The sequence below is a fragment of the Manis javanica genome, chromosome 4, assembly GCF_040802235.1.
Source record: "Manis javanica isolate MJ-LG chromosome 4, MJ_LKY, whole genome shotgun sequence".
In the NCBI taxonomy this organism is placed as follows: domain Eukaryota; kingdom Metazoa; phylum Chordata; class Mammalia; order Pholidota; family Manidae; genus Manis; species Manis javanica.
In genome coordinates this window covers 163430933-163454872 of record NC_133159.1, presented here as the reverse complement: position 1 = coordinate 163454872, position 23940 = coordinate 163430933, and the positions used below count along the sequence as shown (strand labels likewise).

The 23940-nt window shown below is 33.7% G+C and overlaps 1 protein-coding gene across 9 annotated transcripts in view; it reads left to right on the top strand.

The window, feature by feature from the left end:
• GPATCH8 (G-patch domain containing 8) overlaps positions 1-23940 on the top strand; it is a 100868-nt gene that overhangs the window by 29687 nt on the left and 47241 nt on the right. For 4 of the 9 annotated variants that reach the window (XM_073236231.1, XM_073236234.1, XM_073236232.1 and 1 more), the window contains 2 exons: positions 4745-4762; positions 6834-6906. The exons of 1 other annotated variant lie outside the window; for it this stretch is intronic. Coding sequence is in view for 1 of the 8 variants with exons in the window: in XM_073236229.1 (XP_073092330.1) it covers positions 6834-6906 (73 nt within the window). In the remaining 7 variants the exon portion in view is untranslated. The remainder of the gene's footprint in view (positions 1-4744; positions 4763-6833; positions 6907-23940) is intronic. 4 more of the 9 variants (XM_073236229.1, XM_073236233.1, XM_073236236.1 and 1 more) reach the window with 1 other exon arrangement.

The following is a 23940-nucleotide window of genomic DNA, read 5'->3' as shown; positions in this document are numbered from 1 at the left end:
GGATAAAATGCCAAGCCCACTTTGCTAAGTTAAAACTCACTGAAGTTTTGCCTTGTTCTGTATCATTTTGGGAATTATCACAAGGCATAATTTTATAGTGAAATCTGTAGACTAGCTAGATTGATATGTATCTCCTACCTGAAAAATAATATAAGTTTTCCATTTTAATTTCAATTTTTCTTTGGGTCAGAGTTTAACAGCTACCAGAAGCAAGATCCAAGTACCATATTCTGCAAGGTACATGGTTGGTTAATATTCCTATACATGCTATAATTCTGTAAGTACTTTGATTTAACAGTAGCAGGGAATTTAATTAGACTAAATTTGCAGCCTGGTATTCATTATTACTATACCTAACAAATGTTTTTTTAAAAGCACCAAATTAAATGATATTTAACATTTTTAAAGCCTTCTTTTGAGGCTATATTTTAAGGTGGTCTTTTTTTTTTTTTTAATTCTTTCCTTTGGCATGTGAGACTAATGCTTTTTTTCCACTCATGCTGTCCAGGATTTTTTCCAGCATATGTCATAGAACAACACTATCAGGAGACAGTCTAATCATTGTTGAGTAATCTCAGTGAGTAGGAGTGAAATTGACATATGCCTTACTTATTAAATAGTATTATTTTCTCCATTTAAAATAGCCAATGGTATAGAACTCATACTAGATATTTGATTTTTTTTAAATAAAAAAGTGTATGTTCAGAGATATACACAGTTAACCTTTGAACAACAGGGGTTTGAACTGTGTGGGTCCACTTACATGTGGAAGTTTTTTGGAAAATTCTTTTGGAAATTTTCAACAATTTGATAAAACCTTTATTGTAAGGATATAGTATATAATGTGACATATAAAATATGTGTAATCAGTTATTTATATTATTTGTAAGGCTTCTGGTCAATAGTAGGCTGTTAGTAGTTAACTTTTTGGGGAGTTAGAAGTATATTTTTAACTGTGCCGGGTTTTCCCTAAGCACTATGGTGTTCAAGGGCCAACTGTATTAGTAAATTATACTTCTAATGAGAATTTATTCCCGAAACACAAAATACATGCATTGTTTGTGATGTGGTATTTTAGAGTAGTAAGTAATTTAAGTACTTGGCCTATATTGTGTTAGAAGTGGAATACACAAGATAGGGGATTTTCTTTCTTTCTATAACCAAATCATTTGGGGATAAAAGAAATTCTTTAAATGATTGGCATCCAAGTAGTCAGTGTAGTTCCTCCCCCACAAAAGAAGTGCCCTATCACATAAGGGATGCCCACCAGATAAGTATATATTAATTATATGGCTGGCTATATTGAGCTATCTTGTTCTTAGGGGGAAATGGCATTCCTTCTAATATATAGAAAGAGTCTCTGCTGAATTAAAATCTTTCTCTGCAGCAATATCTATTGAGAGGTGCTGACTGTTTTGCTACAGCATGCAACTCAAAAGTGGCTGGAAATACACAGCTTTGGGAGTCTACAGATCATTGCAGGAGCTAAAGGTCTAGTCTTTTTTTTAACAAAGGTAATCTGCAGCAGCTGGTAACCGTGGAAGTCTCTAAACAGGTTTGTGCCAAGAATATGCCTGTGTGAAGGGTTATTGTGAGTATAGGAATAAGGACTTTTTGTTTTGTAATAGGGTAAATTTGTTGCAAACCAGCAAGGTGGGAAATCAGACACAAAAATGCCATAAATGCATTAGGATTTTAGTAAGCTTCTGAAGCCTAAATTTGTTCATGAGAAGTTACAGGTATTTTAATTTCAATTAGGAAATGTTGAAAAATATCCAAATCCAGCATTTGTAAAGTATTTCATAATCTTTGTTATAAAGTTTTATTTTCCCTACTTTATTTCAACCAACCAAATATCTTTCAATGAAATTTTGGTCAAGAATAAAACACTGTTCTAAGAATATTATCAAAGAATTGCCAGATTACCTGGTGGAAGGTGGACAGTATTAACATTTTAACCTTAGAACAAAACCTTTTTTAGAACTTGAGTTTTAAATTATTGTTTTATGAGATTTTTAAGTCTCAACCATTATAATTATGACTTTTACATACTTAAAGATAATATATTTAAAAAAAACAAGTAAAACTTAATCTACAGCCATACATAGCCTAGTCTAGGATTCTACCATAGTTCCAAAAATTGGTTGATTGATTTAGGATATATGGTCCTTTTATGACATTTACCATACAAAGATGTGAGTGGAAGAGTGATTAGTTGTACAGAAATCAAAATTCCTGCAATAGACTTAAAAAACATAGTCATTGTTTCAGTTGGAAGTAAAATCACCTATCAGCCATTAGTTGTTCTTTGTTCTACCTGACTGATTAAAATCCTGTCTTTATAGTTGTCAGGTTGACTGAACATTTAAAAAAATTAATCTAAGTTTTCAAACTCCAGTTGCTAATGTTTACTTTGCTCATCTAGGGATTTAGAAGTATGTGTATAATTGGGTTTTGTCATGTTGCATATCTGTTTAGATCTGTGGACTCCACTAGTTCCAAACTGTAACTCTATAAGACTGCTGATTTGATACTTAGCAGTGACCGTATGTGGACTGCACTTACAAATAATGTGCTTCTTGGAGCTGAATGGTGTAGCATTACTATATGGCTTTTCTCTCTAGTTTTCATTGTGTCATCTATAGTGAGCTATATAGAATTTTTGTTTTGGGAATTTTTACAACTTCTTGTTTGCATGGGTTCACCTAGTAGCATTTGGTTTTTGCTTACAGAGTCTTTAATACACAATCAGCAAATTTACAATCCACTCAAGAGACCATTTTTGTCACTGTTGAAAATGGGCTAAATGGTGTACATTGAATGTTGCTGTCAACTAAAAGAAAATTCAATGTGGATTTAATAATCAATCATTGTCACTGACATAATTGTAGTATAGTTTTCTCTTGGAACATGACGTTCTGTTTCCTGCTATAAAAACTTGGAGTCAGCTCCATACAATAAAGTACATTTTTGTGTTGGCAGGCTCCCATTATACAGATTGGTCTGCTTTTGCCAAGATGAGCATTGTTACTGTGATGATACACAGCTTTATGGAGCAGAGAAATTTTTAAATTAATAATTAATGAATAAAAATGTTAAGGGCTTGAGACAATAATGAGGTTTTTTTTTTTTTAAGTTTTCAGCATATTGGTGGTTGTTTAAAATACACATTTCTTTTTAAAGATCTTGCCATTTAAAATTATATCTCCCTTTCTCACACATAAAATAAGAGAAAACAAAGAATGAAAGTATAGCATTTTAATTATATATTTAAGTTTAGAAATAGGAAAAAAATCTAAAGACCAACTGAGGTAATCTAGGTGAAAAAGTTTGGGTTTTCAGCTCAACTTCATGGTTTAACCAGAAACGTCATGCCTAACCAAACAAAATGCCACAATGCCACCATTTTGAAGTCTTGTGCACAGAGAGTAACAAATAGGTAGTGGGGACTCTTTATAACTCATATGGAAAACAAGCCTTTTGCCTACCTTCCTTGGGTGAAATCCGGTTGCTGTATTAGTTAGTTTAAAATTATATTTCCCTGCACTTCTCCTGTGTGCATTTAAATTAAAAACAGCCTATCACTCATGCCCCTTTATTATTCATAAATTAGACTGTTAAAAAAGAAAATATTTCCTATTATTTTTGATTCTATGAGATTATAATTAAATATTATTTAAAAATAAAAAACAAAGTTTTTTTAGTCACTTTACAGTGACTGAAATAGTAAATTGTTACCCCTATTTTAGAAGTAAATGTAGTATTCATTGCCCGTGCTATGTCTAGATTACCTGTTTGGGCTATATAAATTACATACTCCAGTTTATTGTTGTAAGTAACATCCATGGGAATAATTGGCAAAATCATAACCTAATCAGAATAGATTAATTATTTTTATAGGCTGGTGATTGAGCCCCTTATCTTTCACAGTGAAAGTTCAATGAACATTTTGATCATTTCAGAGGTAGACAGGTCTGCTTTGTTCTACTTTGCTATGAGGTATTTTGTTGTGCATTCCTTGTATTACCCATCATCCTTAAGCCTGTTGGATTTTTGAAGAGTGTTTATAAAACTTTGTTTTCTTTTTTTGGTAGGAAAAGGGACCATACTGAATACTAGCCCTTTCTGCAGAGTCACAGAGCTGCCCTTTTTCCTCCAAAAGCAGGTAGTCTGGAATGATAGGAAAGGTCCAGATTTCTGTATTAGTCATTTATAATGTAGGAGGTTGGTGAGGGGAAGAGGTTCTGGGAGATGTGTCCATTGTTTCTGTTGCCTTTATTATAGTCACAAGGACATAGAGTGGCATGTTAATAATTGTAGTAATAGCCCCTGACATTTCATCCTCTATTTATACATGGGAAGATAGATTTAATTAAAGAACAGTTTTCACCTAAAGTTTTAGAAGAGAAAGGCCACTGCCGGTTTGTATTAACAGCTGTTTTTTGAGAAAGTGACAGCCATCTTGAGTGGTTTTGTAAAAGTGGTGCTAATGTGTATAACCCTAAATTTTTCTTTATTCTCCCTCTCCCTTTAACATTTGCTTTTCCTTTCACTGTTGTTAGTCACACACGCTGCTCTTGAATCTCTCAGCTGGTCTTGACTCGTGAATTTACTTATGCTTTCACTCTTCTTTAATAAATACATTAATTGCAAGCAGTGAATTGAAAACAAGACAAAAAAAAAACGACCATTAGTGATTGGACAGTTTCTTACTTTGTGTTACATTTAACTGTTCTTTTGACAGCCCAGTTTTTAAAGCCAGGTTCGTATGGAAATGCTTTCACTCCACTTGCACTGCTTTTGGAAATAGCATACTGCTTCATCTGTCTGTTTATTTTAGTGCATTCATAATATAACACAGTCAGCATAATGTCTCATCTCCACTTAGCCAAAGATTGAGTTTCTTAAATAAAAAAGGGGCAACAATTTTTGTCAGCATGGTTTAATACCCTAAATCTCTGTGCCAAATATGGTTATGACATGAGCCTGTTAAAAGTAACATAACAATTCAATCAACTGCATAATCTTAGAATCGTCTGCTATCCTTGTCTTTTCCATATCTATTCAGTTGTAAGGTTGTAATATAAAGTAAGGATTTTATGTGCAGGTAAGTTTATTTCATAAATGTAGTATAATAAAGGCCTTTTTACCTTTTCACTTTCTGCTAACATTACTTGAATTAAGACTTTAAAAAAATGTTTTTTTAACAATGAGGTTATTTATAAATAGTTAGGCACTAAATACTAGTTAAGAGGATGCTTTTCCTGACAATTTGGTTGGAAGGAAAAAAGGAAAGAAGAGGAGGAAGTAGTGTTGGATTAAGTTTTTGTGATATCTAGTAATATGGAAGTTATTACCTGGGAGTATATATAACCATAGCATTTTCTAATTCTTTTAGTTCCTAGCAAACAATAATTTCTAGTAACCTTTTGTGCACTGCAATGAGTATTTTTTAAACTCCAGTGACTTTGTTTTAGAAACAGATTTTTCCTTATCTGTTTGCCTCATTTTTGTTTTTGAGAAAGTATCCTGATCTTCTTTCCCCTAACCAGTGAAATAATGTTCAATAATTGTTTCTTTACTTCATAACTCCAAAGAGCATTTTTTCATTGAATTTGAAGCTGAAAGATAAAAAGCAGTTTAATATGAGATGTTTGGTTTTAACTCAGAGATAATGATTTAGTAGCTTTATAAATGTATTTCAGGAAATATAAAATTATTTTCAAATGGTGAGACAGAATTAATAGTATAAATTACATTTTAATGAATATAGAACACTATGTTTATAATTTTTAAATGTTTTCTTTTGGATGAATAGCATCTTATCTGATACAGTTAAGGGTTATTTTAGCTTTGTTGCCATGTATCACAATATTTGTAAAATGAAGAATTGGACAAAGTTTTGCAGAGGTTTCTAAGATCTTAAACCCTTACACAAAAGCTGACATTTAATTGTTGTTTCTGGTGTCTTCATACAGTTTACATTAAATTGCCTTTTCTAGTGTGCTCCTAAGAAGATGAGACATTATGTATATTGGTTTTTTTCCCCCTACATGCACTAATGGTTCTTTACTGTTAACTTATTGCTAGGCCTGTTTCATTCTAACATTTAGCATTTTTGTTAGATTACATGTTGAAATGCATCACTCAGTCTGTGCTTGAGCTCATTTTATTTTTCTGTTTAATCAATTTAATTTCTTGTTTTACTAACCTCACTGTTTTTTCAGTTTAATATTGGCTGCATGCTAGTTAAGTATTTATATTATATATATATACATATATATATATTAAAAACCAATCAAGTCTAGCCTGGATTTGCTCTGATTGTGTTTTCATTTCTAGTGGTGGGGCAGTCTTACACTTATAACTTACTTTGTATCATGAAAGCCTGACACATAAACAAAATAACTAAACACAATGTAGATTTTCTTAAAAAACAAAATCATCTTAAAGTGGTGCTGTCTAGGTGGTGGATATGATTGTATAAGTACCTTGATTTTATGCTTTTTAATGTTAGTTTTAAACTTCCTAAATGTATTCTTCCCCCTTTCCCCTCCCCTTTTTTCTCCTTTTTAAAGTGTTGTGTACAAATTTGCCCAGCACACCATCAGAAAGGACCCTTACCTTCTATGTTCTTCCCATATAAAATACTAGCCAGCATTTTTTTTTACATTAATGTCCCATTTGTTGGGCACATTTACCCTATTATTAGCACCTTTTTGCATGCATATATGTAGAATTATCTCTTGATCATCACCTGTTTAAATGTCACTAGGAAGGGAAGAATATATTATTGGAATATTTTTGGTTTGTCTCTCTGTTCTGTCTGTCAGGATAATATTGGACATCGCTTACTCCAGAAACATGGGTGGAAGCTGGGCCAGGGATTGGGAAAATCTCTTCAGGGTAAGTTTTTTAAATGTACAGAAAGAAAAAAAGAAAGAAAAAACAGTGTTCTTGCTGCAGATTTTGTGCCTGAATATAGTTGTTGTCTCTTTAAAAATAAGTGTTTGGACTCCCCTCCTTCCTCAGAATAGTCTATTTTTCCTATTACTGTATTTTAAACCTTCATTAAGCTAATAATTTGCAAGAGTAAGCTGCTTGTCAGTACTTTCAGGTCAGACATACTGTGTATGGCTCAACCTGTTTAAAATTTTTTTGGTGGGTGGTGGGTGAAGTAAAACACATGTTATTGGAGTATGCTTTGTGTAATTTAGTGATGTTGTATTGTGGCATCAGTATTATAAAAAGAGCCATTCAACAGCAGAGTCTAATTTTTGCCCTCCCAAATTCTCCGTGAAGCTGGTGATTGCCCTGGCTGGCTCTTTTTTTCTGCAATCCGAATCCACATAGTAGTGGAATGAAAAATTAACCCACGTAAAACAGTATGTAAGCAGAGGTTTCCTAGTGATCTTTGAGAGAGGACATTTCTCAGGTTCAAATCAGGCTCTGGAAAAATAAATGGCTTAAAGTTTCCATTGCATTTATTTTTTCTTTTAGCTATACCAGTTATTTGGATAAAAACAATGTACTAATTTTTCTGCTTCCGAGTTCTTGCTGGTTGGAAACCAAACAACTCCATTTACTTTTTAGCTTCCCCCACATTCAAGAGCTACTGTTTATTCTTTGCAGATAGGAACACTGCCTCATAAATGACGTAATCATTGCACTTTTACATATGGTCATGGATGGTCTCACATATAAAGGGATCTTTGGGGAGACATATGCTACTATTAACTAATTCTTTGAATTTTGGAAATGGATTTCCACAATTTGAATGGGATGTCTAATATCAAGTGTGTGTGTTAAGAGGCCCAAGAGGACAGGACATGAAGCAGGACTTTTCAGTCTTTAAAACCTTTGCTTTTTAAATTACACTTCTACAGATTCTATTCCGTGGTGACACAGAGGAGATGCTCAGTAAATATATTTCAAATTAATAGTTATTTCCAAGCATTAATCTGTTCTTTTGGGGAGATAGGATTTGATTACCATTAAGCTTGTTTTCCCAGTGGCACAAGAACTCATTGCAAACAATACAAAGAACACGCTGCAATTAAGAGCAATTTATGAGTAATTCCATAGATATGTAAGAGTCCAGAAGAGAGAGAGGATAATCAGGGCTCATACTAGAAATGACTTCCGGATAGAATTTGATCCAGTAGTTCCCATAGTTGTAAGGGTTGGCTTGAATTGAAGGGTGGGAGTACAGAAGAAGGTCTGAAGGCTGGATTTGATCTTTCTGTGCTGTTTGAAACATTTTTTCCTATTCAGAGATTCCCATGCCCATGAATATTGTTGATTGTTACCCTCTTTGTTCAGGCACAAAAGGGAGTAGAATTTGGGAACATTTCATAGGGTCTAGCAAATCTGTTTCAATCCCAGAATTTTTCATTGTAATGTAAGCATAATAGACTTCAAAGTACAACTAGAATCTGCAGAGAGAGAGAGGGAGACAAAGAGTGGGTTTTAAAAGGGAGAAGTAAGTGGATACTCATCTGTTAAGAGTTTTTTTGGGTGACGGAAAATTATTTTACGAACACTTTAGAATTTTGATTCTTTTTAAACTTTGAGCTCTTGAAAAGAATAATTAGGTTTTATCCGTATTTTACCTCCATCACTTTAATAGCAGGCATATAATAAGCATTCAGTAACTCATAATCCATTATCCATTTTAAAGTGAAGCACATCTTTCCCCCCTTTTTTAATTGTGATAAAAAACACATAACATAAAATTATCATCTCAGCCATTTTAAAGTATATTTAAAATACTGAACCATTTATAGTTTATTAGTGTTAACTAAGTTCACATTGTTGTGCAAATCCCATCTGTTTTGGATGGCTAGTACAGTGTCTTTACCCTTCAGAAAGAATGGAACCTTATTGTGTTGCCAACATTAGGGGCCAAATTTCATTGTCTTATAAATAGCTCTTTATTTTTTTAGTGTCATATTGAGCAGCATGCAGGTATTTGTGCTGGTTTCTCATATATAGCTCTTTCTGAAATACCCACGATTTGACCTAGAATATAACCACATTTATGGCATATTGAGGTGATTCATGACAAATTTTTTTCATTTTATCAAACCTTTGCTATACATAACCACTGAAGGAAGGAAGCCCTGTTGCTCTAGTAAAAATGACAATGTCTTTTAGTATTGCGTAGACTAGTCACTGCATGTAATTTCTAGGTCATGACTTTGTAAGTTCCTTTAGTTCTCCCTTTTATTTGATTTAGGGTTTTAACATCTTTAACTTGCAGCCATTCCCTAAAATTCAAACCTGATGTCTTTGGGATTTTTGCAAGTTTGCTAATAATCTTAAAAAATTATCTTGACCCATGCAAGGCTTTTACAGAGAGCCAGTCCTTGGGGCCACAGTGTGGATACCTTGTCACTTGGATAGATTGAGGAATAGGGCATGCTGACTTTTGAATGAAATTATCTGTAGCAGAATAGAAAATTGTACTTTGTAAGGTGGGTGTATTTTTGTACTTGAATTTCCCTTATTATTCACCTTTTGTTCTTAGTATTTTTATTTTTTATTTTTTATTAAGGTATGATTGATATTCACTCTTACGAAGGTTTTACATGAAAAAACACTCTTAGTATTTTTTAAAATATTTCAGAAGTTTAAGAAATAAGAACTTGAATTGTGTGTGGCAGATAAATGATAGCTAGAATTAAAAAAAAAACACTCAGAAAAGATACATTGACAAGGTGTCTGAAGGAAACAACACAAAGAAGGCCTGTTGAGAAATATGGGTATTTGCTAATTGTAGAAGCAGAGGATGTGTTTACTTTGGAATAAAGCAGTAGTGAATGATAGTTGTATTTTGTGGCAGTTGAACTAGATTTTGTTCTTGAAATTGTTTTATAACCATCTGGCAGCTTTTAAATGGAATGTAATATAGCTCAGAATCTTTATTTTGCTATGAAATATGTTTAGTCAGTAGGTGTAGCCCAAAAGTGGTGCCTGGAACTGCCTTTGTTATATTATATTAAGAACTGTTTGATGATTTGATTGATTTTTTTTTTTTTTGAGAGGGCGTCTCTCATATTTACTGATCAAATGGTTGTTAACAACAATAAAATTCTGTATAGGGGACTCAATGCACAATCATTAATCAACCCCAAGCCTAATTCTTAACAGTCTCCACAATCTTCTGAAGCATAACGAACAAGGTCTTACATGGTGAACAAGTTCTTACATGGTGAACAGTGCAAGGGCAGTCATATCACAGAAACTTTCGGTTTTGATCACACATCATGAACTATAAACAAGTCAGATATGATTATTCATTTGATTTTTATACTTGATTTATATGTGGATCCCACATTTCTCCCTTATTTTTTTTTTTTTAATAAACTGCTGAAGTGGTAGGTAGATGCAAGATAAAGGTAGAAAACATAATTTAGTGCTGTAAGAGGGCAAATGTAGATGATCAGGTCTGTGCCTATAGCCTAAGTATTAATCCAAGCTAGTCAAGGGCAAAAAAACATCCACGGATGCAGAAGATTTATCTCAAAACGAGGGGGGGTGTGATGTTCTAAGCCTCACCTCTGTTGATCCCCAATTTCTCACCTTATGGCCCCCCTGTGACTGTGCCTGTCTTAGGTTGTTCCTCCCTTGAGGAATCTTACCCGTCTCTGGCTAACCAGTCATCTTCCGGGGCCATACAGGGAAATGTAAAGTTGGTAAGTGAGAGAGAAGCAATATTCTTTGAAAAGGTTAGCTTTTTACTTCTTTGCAGATTTATGCCCTGTGGCTTCTATGCCCAGCATTTGTCTTGAGGTATCTTTACCACTTGGAAGAATTATGATACTCGGTAATTTTCGATATAAGGCACAAATTCTACTAAAGGGTTGTAATTAGGAAGGAAGAAGAAAAGCTTTAGAAGTAGCAGACGGAAGAAAACATGGGAAGGTTGATTATTTCTTTGACATAATTTCTTGTAGAGTAACATAAGCATGTATAGATTTTAACAAACTACTAATTAAATTGCGTACACACATTAACAGAATAGGAATACAGATACATAACAAAAGCAGACCTACAATTACCAGCCATATCCAGTGAAACCAAGAAAACCAGTTAGGTACCCTAGGCATTTGTGAAAACTTATCAATCATATGATGGATCTTGATTTTGACTGATACTTTTGGTCCCAAAAGTTCAGCGCTTGAGAAAAATGAATGGGGCCTGATACCAGTTCATATCAATTCAAACTGCCTGGAAGTTTCAGTCAGTTATAGATTACCAACAAATATTTACTAAGCTAATGTATTCTAGTTATACCTAGTAAATAGCATAAGCTATGGACAAAGTAGGTAGGACACTGTTCTTGCTCTTCAAGTTTAATTTTCCAGTCCCCCAAGTCTTGCTTTTTCAACTATCATAGACCTTTGAAAATTTCTTGAGGCCAGGGACCATGTTTTATACTTTTATGTATTCCTTCCATGCTTAGAATTAGGTATGTGATCAGTCTATTTGACAAATTGCTTCAAGGTCTTTAAGAGAGGGGTTCTCATTTTTGTGTAAAAGTACTTGGTGTAGAATATGAAGGCAGTGTGACAACATAGAGGTTTGGCTCTGCAAGTAAAGGGACAAGTAACCATCACTGAATTACTTTTCTCAGCAATAAATGAGATATAAATTTCTTCCCATCTTGTAGTTATGAGAATGAAGTAAATTAATGTAAAAGAAGTCACTTTATAAAAACTATAAAATGCTATATAAATGTTTATTGTTATTAACATCTCTATATTAGTGTATATTTAAATATTTTAGCTAAAGTGGAGATACTCCATCGTAGGTCTTAATGGGAAACCTAAATGTCATAAAAATTATAAATAGAGAAGTCCCTGTCTTCTACCGTATCTTTCCCAGAATTTACAACAGTAGCAGCTGATATGCTTGATATGTGCTGAATATCTTACTCGTGAATCTGTGCTTTTTAAAGCTATATGCGTTTTAGGGTCCCCAAACCCCTAATTTTATGCAACTCAGAAAAAATAAGTTGGATCCCCACCGTCATACCTTACTCCAGAATATATTCCAGATGAATTAAAATTTTAAATGTAAAAAAATGAAATCATAAAGTCACTAGGATGAATAATGGGATAATTATTATTGTTTAAAATAACGTTGGAATGAGGAAAACTTTCTATGTTTACCTCCAAACCCAAGAACTATTTTAAAAGGATAAATGTGACTGTATTTTGTCACAAATAAAGCAAGAAAACCCCCAAAACAAATAAACTGGGAGAAATACTTCAATATCTCATTATAGAGAAAGGACAGATTACCTTCACATATTTATCAATATGTAAAAGACTTACAACCTAAATAGAAAAGGGAAGATGATATGAATGAACACTGTTTACAGGGAAGTAATGCAAATGACCTTTAAGCATATGTAAATACTCAAACCTTTTCATAACAGATGTGCCTATTAAACCATGAGATAACCATTTTTCACTTGCTGGACTGGAAAAGGTAAAAAAAAAAAAAAAGCCTGGTCAGATTTTGGGAAATAGGTACTTTATATCACAGCTGTGAGGATATAAATTGGTAAACCACTATGGAGAACAATTTGAATTACTTTAAAAAGCATGTATCCTTAGATCTAGCAATTCTATTTCTGATTATCCATCCTTAATTTATTCTTTTTTTAAATTGAAGTATGGTTGATACACAGTATTCTATTGGTTTCAAGTATACAACACAGCATACTTGTTGTGTGAGCAAGTATACTTTCAGCACAAGTTTCACACATTATTAAATCCTCACTCCAACTAGCGCAATTACTATATTTCAGCATAACAAGATGTTACAGAACCATTGGCTATATTCTCCATGCTGCACTTCCATCCCTGTGACTAAGTTACATTATGATTGAGTTTAATTTATTCTTGAAATGCACAAAATAATGTATGATTGCGGTTGTTATATCACTGTGATAACAAAAGATTGGAAACTATCCACCATATTTTACTGATTCCAAGACATTTTTCATATTTTAATAAAGGTAAAATCAGATGTATCTTATTAATGGCATTGTAGTTATAATTGACACCTTTAAAATTTCTTTTTAGTAGCACATAAAATAGTGTTTTATGGTTAATGGCATTTTAGATTTGAAGAAATAGAATATAAAATTGTATAAAGGTAAATCGTGCAGACTTAAGAGGATCAAGGTAGTTTAGTATGTACTCACTATGTATAGAACAATTTCCAAGGTACAGTAACTAAAAAGCAAGGTACAGAACAGTGTGTACTATATAGTAAACTTCTGTTTGTGATAAATTATATAGACAGATATACACGTGTATAAACAGATATACACTCGTGTTTAAAATTAGTATTTTGTTCCTGAAAATCAAACCTATGTGAAAACCCTACTTGGAACCTATTTACATTTATGTATGTGTGTATGTATCATTGATTACAGTCTTATTATTTGCTTTTAAGGGGGTTACATGTCATCTCCAGCCCCTAACCAATTTCTAAAATGCAGCTGCGCAAAATACCATGATTTCACTTATTTGTGGAATACAAATACAAAGCAAAATAGAATGAACAAAATAGCAGTAGATTTATAGACTCAGAGAAGGGATTGATGGTTATCATGAGGGAAAGGTCGGGGTGAGTGAGTGTTGGGGGGAGGGGTATAAACGGGCACAAAAATTATCAATCATAATGTATGTTGGTCACAGGGCTAGTGGTACAGCATGGACAATATAGGCAGTGATTCTCTGACATCTTCCTGTGTTGACAGTTAGTAGCTGTACTACTTGGGGGTGAGGATTTAATAATATGGGTAACTGTTGAACCTCTGTGTTGTATACTTGAAACTAAAATAAGACTATATCAATAAAAAGTAAAATATAGCTTTCTACTTATGAATTTAAGAAAATTGTTGGAATATAAAATACTTAAACATTTCTTCCTGATTATCAAATAATTAATGTGGTTATGAACAACAGTTGGTTCTTGTGAACTAATACATCCATCTTTTTTGTTGATACTTAAGTAGTTTTCTCAGGGTTCTACTAATTGTACGTGAAATGTATTTCTAAATTTCTCATATCTTTTTCTTAAAAACATTGAATTAGACCTTTGATATTGAAACACATTTTAATATATAAAATCATTGGTTGAAAAATGTGTCAAGATGAACTGAGGCATTCTAATGTGAAACATTAATGAGTATGTTCTGTGGGGTATGTTTGTATTTGCTTAAGTGCAGAGAAAACTGAAAGGCAGACTCTGAAGGGAAATTGAGCTGCTTTTTACTGTATTTCTAAATTTCATGCAATTTATTTGTATTAAAGTAATTATATAGAAAATAATTATTAGAAAATTTTCTTTTCCTCTGGGAAAAGGAAATAACACCTACTTAGTCGATATTATATGTCAAATATTAATCTGGAATCTTGATGTCTTGCATGTCGTGCTTAATGAAATAGGTGTTCATATGTTCATTTTATAAACAGTTTTGGAATGGTCATACAGCTACTGAGGCTTTGCCATTAAAATATAAGACTGACTTTGAAGTCAGTATTTCTACATTTATACCTTCTCCCCTCTCAGAAAAAGCTGAAAACTGAAAATAAAAGAGTAGATTTGGGAAGGATAATAGATATGTACCTTTCCCAAATCACAAAGATATGGATTGTCAGAAAGGTTTAGTTATACTTAGAGCTGGTTGAGCTGAAGAAGCCTGTAGCTATGATGACCTCTGTTCCCTGGTAATTAAATGAACTCTGCAGTCTTTATACAGTTGCCAAAGGTAAGCATAATTTTAGTAATTCATGTATCAAATTTAGTATGATACAAATTCTATAGAATTACTGACCTTCTTAATGGAGTTTAGTTAATAAAAACAAAGAAGATGAAGCCCCAGTTTAGAAAAAAAAAAAAAGAATTGGCAGTACAGTTAAAGATCTAGGTTTTAGGGCTGGACTAGAAAGGAAAAGGGATTGAGAGAGGAGAAGGGGAAATGATGAACTCAGGTGCTTGAGACTACTTGTTTCTCCATATACTCCATATAGAAATCATCACATTTAAAGAATTTATCAGAAGACATTAAATATGTTAAGTTCATAGCCCAATAACCAGCAAAAAATGGAAAATTTTTCAAATGAAGATTAGAACAGATAAGTAAAGAAGGCTATTTTATCATTCTGGTACCTTTTTTAATAAGAAAAAATAAAGTGAGCCAGTTTGGATATTATCTACCAGATTGGATATTATCAAGGTAGGTTACTTTAAAAGAGGTACTCTTTGGTGAAGAAATACATGGAATTAGTTGCACTTTATTGAACACTTACTGTGGTCAAGAGACCAATATAAAGAGTATGTAACACTATAAGATGCTGCCCTTACTCTTACAGAGTTTGCCATTTATTTTAGGAGATAAGGAGGAAAACCTTAGGAGTTTTATGCTGTAAGGGATCAGAAGTAGCAACTAGGGAATACTTCACAATGAAGTGTTGAGGAGAGAATAATAAGCATAACCAAAAGCCAGGATAGACTGATGCATATAAGATGATTGCAGTTGGCAAAGAGTGGGCATGGCTGACTGGAGCAGAGAATGTCCATAGGATAGTGGATTTTGTACATTTTCTTAGCAAAAGAACCTCCTAAAAAATATTTATTTTAAAGTTAAACCTTAATATATAAAAGGGGGGGCAGGAATACAGTTGTTTGGTTGAAACAGAGTTCTGGGTCTCCAGGAGCAGTTTGGAAATCATAACTAGAAAGCAATAATGGTAAATTGGTTTGAATAGGCACAAATCTAATACCAGTGTGTGTTTACTATGTGCTAAGCACTTAGCAAATATCTCATTTAATTCTTACAAGTCTCTGGAGATAATTACTATTATTCCCATTTTGCTAAAGAAGAAAGTTAGGCTTAGAGAAGTTTATTAAATTTCCCAAGAATAAGCAGCTTGTAAACAATAGTAACAGAATTCAAACTTTGGTCTTTCTGACTCCAAAACCATGCTCTCAGCTACCACACTGAATGTGGAAGACTTTAATGCTGCTTCTATTTGGAACTATATTTTGTAAACCAAAAGCATTTTTTGATCAGAGGTAATAGACTTTTATAGCAAGAAGATATCTTAAAGATAATGTAATCTAAAATTCATTTTACAGATGAAGAAATTTAGGTTTAGGGTTCCAAAAAGTCTCACTGATAATGCTGAAAGCCAAACCCACATTCTTTGATTTGCAATATAATGTTCTTTCCGTTATACCAACTAGGACGTTTGCAAAAATTAAACATTAGTATGGTCAAAATATGTCTAAAGGTGAAGATGGAAAACCATTTAGAAAGTTGTCTGACTGTGAGTTGATAAGGGTTTAGAATAGATGATGTTGGAAATGGAAAGGAAGTTATAGATATGAAGGATGATGAGACAAATCATCACTATAAGCATAGTGTACAGTCAGTTCTTATATATGTCTGCATAGTAAACCCTTGTTCCCTGGGTTTAGTGTTAATGTTTTATAATAGTTAGCATTTTGTTTAGCATTTAATGAGTGCATGCATAGGGATTATCTAACTTAAATCCTTGTTGAGTTATATGTGATTCCTATTTCACAAAGCAGAAAACTGATACTCTGGGCAGTACTTTGTTTGAGATCTTAACAGCAAATAAGTAGTAAATTCACGGTACCAAAACCTATTCTTTTAATCAATATGCTCTAATGTACCTAAACTCTTACGTGGTGTTTCACTTTATCTGTTGGAAGGATATGTTGATGAGAAATACAGGTACTATAGAATTGAAATACACAGTAGTTATTCTGGCCAAAGAAATTGGAGATAGCTTTAAATGTGATGTTGTTTCTTAGAGCACTTGAAGTGGTCATATATATATTTTTCCTGAGTTATACAAACGTGTAAATTCACTAGAGACCTAAGGCTAGATTGAGTAGTAAGGACCTTCGTCATATTTTTAGGGATGGTTGGTAATTAGTCTCCAGGGAAAAAAAATACTCTTAACTTCTCTCTCATACAATTTCCTCCCCTACTTTTCCTTATATTTCTCACTTGTGTCATTTTTAATCCTCTGCCTTTTATCAATTTGTTTTGTGTTCATGTGTTTCTTAGCCCTGTTTAGACTATAGACTCCTAAATTATAATAATTGCTATGCATTTATGTGTTCTCTGTTGTTCTTTTCATATGTTTTTTAATTCCACATACATTTATTAAGTCCTTAGAATGTGCCAGATCTATACTGTCTTAAGAGTTAAAGAATGATCAGATTGGGCCTTTGTCGTCCAGATGCTTATGTCTAATTGAGGGGTAGGGGAGGAGGCGTAACAAATGTAATGAAGTACAATGATAATCATAATTGTGAAGTTAAAAGTACTTAATACCTTTGAGGGCTTAACAGAGAATTGAAGAACGTAGAATTTCAGTTTATTTCAATGATTTAACAAGTGAAAAAATCTTGGATTGTGAGGCTAAGGAAGGAAGCAGCCATATGACATCTGCCAAACTAGTTAGTAGATACATGGAATCTTCTTCCATAGAGGCACTGATATATTTTTTTTATATCATTAATCTACAATTACATGAGGAACGTATGTTTACTAGACTCCCCCCATCACCAAGACCCACCCACAAACCCCATTACAGTCACTGTCCATCAGCGTAGTAAGATGCTATAGAATACGTGTCTTCTCTGTGTTGCACAGCCCTCCCTGTGCCCCCCCACACATTATACATACTAACCATAATGCCCCCTTTCTTTTTTTCCCCCCTTATCCCTCCCTTCCCACTCATCCTCCCCAGTTCCTTTCCCTTTGGTTACTCTTAGTCCATTCTTGGGTTCTGCAAATCTACTACTGTTTTGTTCCTTCAGTTTTTTCTTTGTTCTTATACTCCACAGATGAGTGAGATCATTTGGTACTTGTCTTTCTCTGCCTGGCTTATTTCACTGAGCATAATGCCCTCTAGCTCCATTCATGTTGTTGCAAATGGTAGGATCTGTTTTCTTCTTATGGCTGAATAATATTCCATTGTGTATATGTACCACATCTTCTTTATCCATTCATCTACTGATGGACACTTAGGTTGCTTCCATTTATTGGCTATTGTAAATAGTGCTGCGATAAACATAGGGGTGCATCTGTCTTTTTCAAACTGGGCTGCTACATTCTTAGGGTAAATTCCTAGAAGTGGATTTCCTGGATCAAATGGTATTTCTATTTTGAGCTTTTTGAGGAACTTCCATGTTGCTTTCCACAATGGTTGAACTAATTTACATTCCCACCAGCAGTGTAGGAGGGTTCCCCTTTCTCCACAACCTCCCCAACATTTGTTGTTGTTTGTCTTTTGGAAGGTGGCGATCCTTACTGGTGTGAGGTGATATCTCATTGTGGTTTTAATTTGCATTCTGATTGACTAGCGTTGTGTAGCATCTTTTCATGTGCCTGTTGGCCATCTGAATTTCTTCTTTGGAGAAGTGTCTGTTCAGCTCCTCTGCCCATTTTTTAATGGGATTATTTGCTTTTTGTTTGTTGAGGGAGGCACTGGTATTTTAAAGTAGTGCTGTATAAGAAAAGTATAAAGTATAGAGTATATATAAGAAAAGTATAAAGTATATATAAAGCATAAAGTATGCTGTATAAGAACTCTGTTTTATTAAAGAAAACTAAAAAAGTATTCATTAAAAATGACTACCAAATTTTGAAATAATGGGATTATACATTTAGAAAAGGGAACAAAGTAACATTTTTCATGTATAAATGTGCTTTATTAGTTTTAAATTCAGTGTTTTTTCTCTCACCAAGTCTTCCAAACCTGTGAAGTAGATAGCTATTAAATGAGAGTTACAGAAAAAATCCAGTAGGAGCTCAGAAGGAAGGAGCTAAGAACATAGACTTTGGAGTAGGGGTTGCAAGATACCTATTGGGGCCAGGTGGTAACATACATGGTTGAAGCCCACTGAGTGTGAGACAGTAGGAAATAGTGTAGCCATGCCACATCTAGATAGGAATAACTGCCACTCAGCTAGCTGCTGCTCATTTTTGCTATGTAGGAATATAGTCTCAGGAGTTGCCAGAACTTCTGAAATTTTTAAAAGCAGAAATCTGGATTTTCCAGATAAAATTTCCTAATTGATAAATGATGTCTCAAAGCTTAAAATAATCTGGGATAAACAAAACATATGGAAGGCCTAAATTTGACCTACAGATTATCACTTTGTGATCTCTTTGGAGAGTTAACTTGGGTTTAAATTTGAGTTCTGCAAATAGAAGTCTGACCTTGTTATACCCTCAGTATATCCATATTTTTAAAAGATTTGAGGGTTTGGGGAATTAAACATGATAGTATATGAACTTTATATCTGTATGCTATCTCATTTTCTTCTCCAGCAGAGTTGTAAATAATGCCACTCTACATACTGAGAAATAGTTTATCCCTGGTCAGACTGCTGAAGGATAGGAGCTATGTTTATAGCATAAGTCTTCTGACATCTGCTCCAGTGCTTTATCTATTAGACTTAAGGTTCTGAAACATAGTGAGCAGTAGAATCACTTGGGTAATTGTTAAAAATGTAGATATCCAACCAGCACAACTCAGTAGGTCTGGGATGGGGTTAGAAAATTACATTTTAAATAAGCTTCCCAAATAATTTGCTTTGGACCATAGCGATAAAATAGGCTTCTAAGAAAATTACATTCATTATAGCAAGTCAGGTAGTTGGTTCTTTTTTATTATTATTATTAAAGTATCATTTATATTCAATCATGTTTGTTTCAAATATACAGCAGTAGTTCAACAGTTAACAATATTATTAAATCCTCACCCCCTCTAGTATGGTTACTATCTATCAACACAGTAAGATGTTACAGAATCATTCACTGTATTCTCCATGCTGTACTACCATCCTGGTGACCAACTTTATTGTGATTGTGAATTATTGTCTCCTTTATCCCCTTTACCCCCACCCCTTTGGTAACCACTTGTCCCTTCTTGGTCTCTGTGAGTCTACTGTTATTTTATTCCTTCTACTTTGCTTTTGTCTTACACTCCACAGGTAAGTGAAACCATATGGTGTTTGTCTTTTTCTGCCTGGCTTATTTCACTGAACATTATACCCTCTAGATCCATCCATGTTGTTGCAAATGGGAGGATGATAATTGGTTCTTTTACTCATCTAAAATGCAATAATGATTTTTGGTCTGAATTAGTGTAATGCTATTTATTTTCATAGTTAGCCTGATTTACATTGTTTCCTACTTTATTACTTATGGATTTCTTGCCCTAGGTTCATTTGCATGATTAAAATGAAACTGATTTATGTAGAAACTGGTTTCTTGCTTAGGTTAGACAGTGGAGTGTCCGAGAAACTTTTCAAATGAGTAATATAGAGAGTATTATAGTGATATATAGTGATAGTGATTCAGGTGGAAATAGTTGAAAATATAAAAAGGCACTAGTTAACCAGTATTTGACAGATAGGAACTAAGAGGAGACAAAAATGCTTTCAAAGCTATATGGAATCATAGACTTTAGAACTGGGGGAAAAAAAATTCTAGGGATGACCTAAAATCTCTGGGCTCTTAGCAGAGACCCCAGAGGAAGTAAGGGTTATTTAGGAGTAATTTCAATCTACTTAACTTTCTGAGTTTACTCGTACATTCCAATGGACTTCGTTTATCAAAAACTTGACAGACCATGAATTAATATCTTGCTATTCAGTTCACATACATAGATGCTGTTGTCTTCCTTCAGATGACAGCAATAATAAAATAGAAAGCTTTTTGACAATGTTTAATTAATTCTATTTTTTAAAATTCTATTTTGCTTAGGCTAAATTTATTAAATGTTTTGTACTCATGTTTAATTTGGGGAAGGTCTTGATAAAATTATACATCTTTTAAATTCATTCTTTTGGCTTGGACTTAATATTTGTGTCACTTGCTTTTCAAATGCAGTAGCCACTCATTTTGTTAAACGAATGATATATGGGAATAATTTTTGGATGATACTTTGTTTATTGATCCTGGGTAATAGTGTTTTCTGTTTGTAAGTAGGGTTGTTTCTGTATCACTAATTGTATGTAAAACATTAGAATTCATGACAGCTTCTGTTTTAAGGGTATCTTTCACTTTAAGATATTTATTTTCAAAAATTTCAGACTTGGAAATGAAAACGGATTGACATGTTAATTCTCTGAAGCCTTAAGGAGATGACTAGGTAGAGTTTAACAATACCCTGCATAATGATGTATGGCTTACAAAGCATCTTCTGTTCGTTACTTCTTGATCTGCATGCCAATCCTGAAAGGATAATAATCTCTCCATTTTGTAGGGAGGCTGCCGAGATTCAGGCTCTGATTGTCAAAAGTCACACAACTGTTAGAGATTGTCTGTTATTGGAGAACTGAGATTTTTATTGCCCAGCTTTTTAGGGACTACCTAGAAAAACATAGAAAGAAAATAATTAAAGTTGAATTGGGAAGAGGGTTAATATGGAGAGAAAAGGAGGAGGAGTTTAAGTGAAGCTAGAGAGTCTTTTTGGGTTAATAGAGTAATCCTGGAATAGAAAAAAAATTATAATTTAGTTACAGAAACTTAATAATAAGAGAATTCAGCTGTAAGAAGGCATTGGATTGTTGGATTATTACTATACCATAGGTCTGGCTAATACCTACATAGCTCCTTCATTACTTTCTACTCAGTTATTTTCCACTCTTTGAAGTCTGACTCCTTAGGCATTTGATGACTGTTTCCCTTTGACTGCTAGTGAGTAACAGTAGATAAAACAAACTGAACAAGGCTTCACTGAACAGAAATGAAAACTCAAATAGTTTTTCATAATAGCTTGCATATTTTTTGAGATATGGAGACCCATGTGTTCTAATTGATGAAGCAATTTCTTAACTACATGAGTTAAATCATCAGTATCTTGTGGTGTTAGCAGAAAGTACCAAGATGACTAAATATTTACATTTGGATAAGTTTGAGACCCACTGTGAACATGTGCATTCTCTGGAGTCAGCAATTGCTTTTTTATTAAATGCCACTCTATCCCAGATAACTCTGTCAGTTATTCAGGTTACAAACATAAGTAAGACTAAGAGCATAAAAGTGGTTGTTTTTTTTCTTTAAACTAAAGATGTAATATTGTTTTTCTCTTTCCCCTAAGCTTCATGTTTTGGATTATTTTCCCCTGAAATTTTATGTATTAAATTAGTTTTCCCATTTAAAAAATAAATTGATCTTGGCTTAATGGTTACCATAACACTGTTCTCAGTGAATTAATACAATTTTAGTCAAAAGACGTCTTCTCTGGAGTAAAACTGATTTCCTAAGGTGATTTTTTTTTTTGAAAGAAAGGACCTCATTAATTTCCTTTACCTATTGTACAGGATATGTCATCCTTATTGGATGAGTTCTACTGTCCAGGCTTAACATTTTGATTCTGTAACACTTTCATTAACACCTTTGTGCCCTTTCTCTCTCCCTGTTTGTTAATATATTAGGTTATATGATTAAAATTAAACTATTTTGTCCTAGAAAACCAGGTCTGATACTTTTGAAAGATGAAAGGATGGTGATTCCTTTAGGTTGCAGGTATACTTCTGTGCCCTAAGAAATACCTGTATTTGGAAATCAAATTAATCTGGTTTGTATAGCTCACTAAACAGACTCTCCAAGAATAAAGTTAGTTTTTGTAGTACTGGAGAATCTGAATTCTATTTTGAGTAGGAAGTCATTTTTTAAAAAATCTTAGGAACTCTACAGGGAATAATTAATGTGCTTGGTTTCCAGTTAATGTTTCTTGAGAGGTTAGCATATATCATGTTACAGTTGCTAAGAAAAAAATACCTGAAAGTAATCATTGTTTTTGTGTTGCTGAAGACATCATTTTCAGGAGAAATTTGCAAAAGTGAAGCTTTGGTTTGTAGATAGATCTACTTTTTTTTTTTTTTTTCTTTAGTGAACAAAATATCTTTTTTTTTTTTTTTGGTATCATTAATGCACAGTTACATGGGGAACACTGTGGATACCAAATACCCCCCATTATCAAGTCCCCACCACACACTCCATTATAGTCACTGTCCATCAGCATAGTAAGATGCTATAGAGTCACTACTTGCTTATCTGTTTCTCTGTTCTATACTACCTTCCCCGTGCCCCCCCTATATTATGTGTTCTAATCAAAATGCCCCTTATTTCCCTTATCCCTCCCTTCCCACCCTTCCTCCCAAGTCCCTTTCCCTTTGGTAACTGTTAGGCCATTCTTGGGTTCTGTGAGTCTGCTGCTGTTTTGTTCCTTCAGTTTTTGCTTTGTTCTTATGCCCCACAGATGAATGAAATCATTTGATACTTGTCTTTCTCTGCCTGGCTTATTTCACTGAGCATAATGCCCTCTAGCTCCATTCATGTTGTTGCAAATGGTAGGATCTGTTTTCTTCTTATGGCTGAATAATATTCCATTGTGTATATGTACCACATCTTCTTTATCCATTCATCTACTGATGGACGCTTAGGTTGCTTCCATTTCTTGGCTATTGTAAATAGTGCTTCAACATAGGGGTTGTGTATGTCTTTTTGAATCTGAGAACTTGTTTTCTTTGGGTAAATTGCAAGGAGTGGGATTCCTGGGTCAAATGGTATTTCTATTTTTAGTTTTTTGAGGAACCTCCATACTGCTTTCCACAATGGTTAAACTAATTTACATTCCCACCAGCAGTGCAGGAGGATTCCTCTTTCTTCACAACCTCACCAACATTTGTTGTTGTTTGTCTTTTGGATAGTGACCATCCTAACTGGTGTGAGGTGATATCTCATTGTGATTTTAATTTGCATTTCTCTGATGATTAGCGATGTGGAGCATCTTTTCATGTGCCTATTGGCCATCTGAATTTCTTCTTTGGAGAACTGTCTGTTCAGCAACTCTGCCC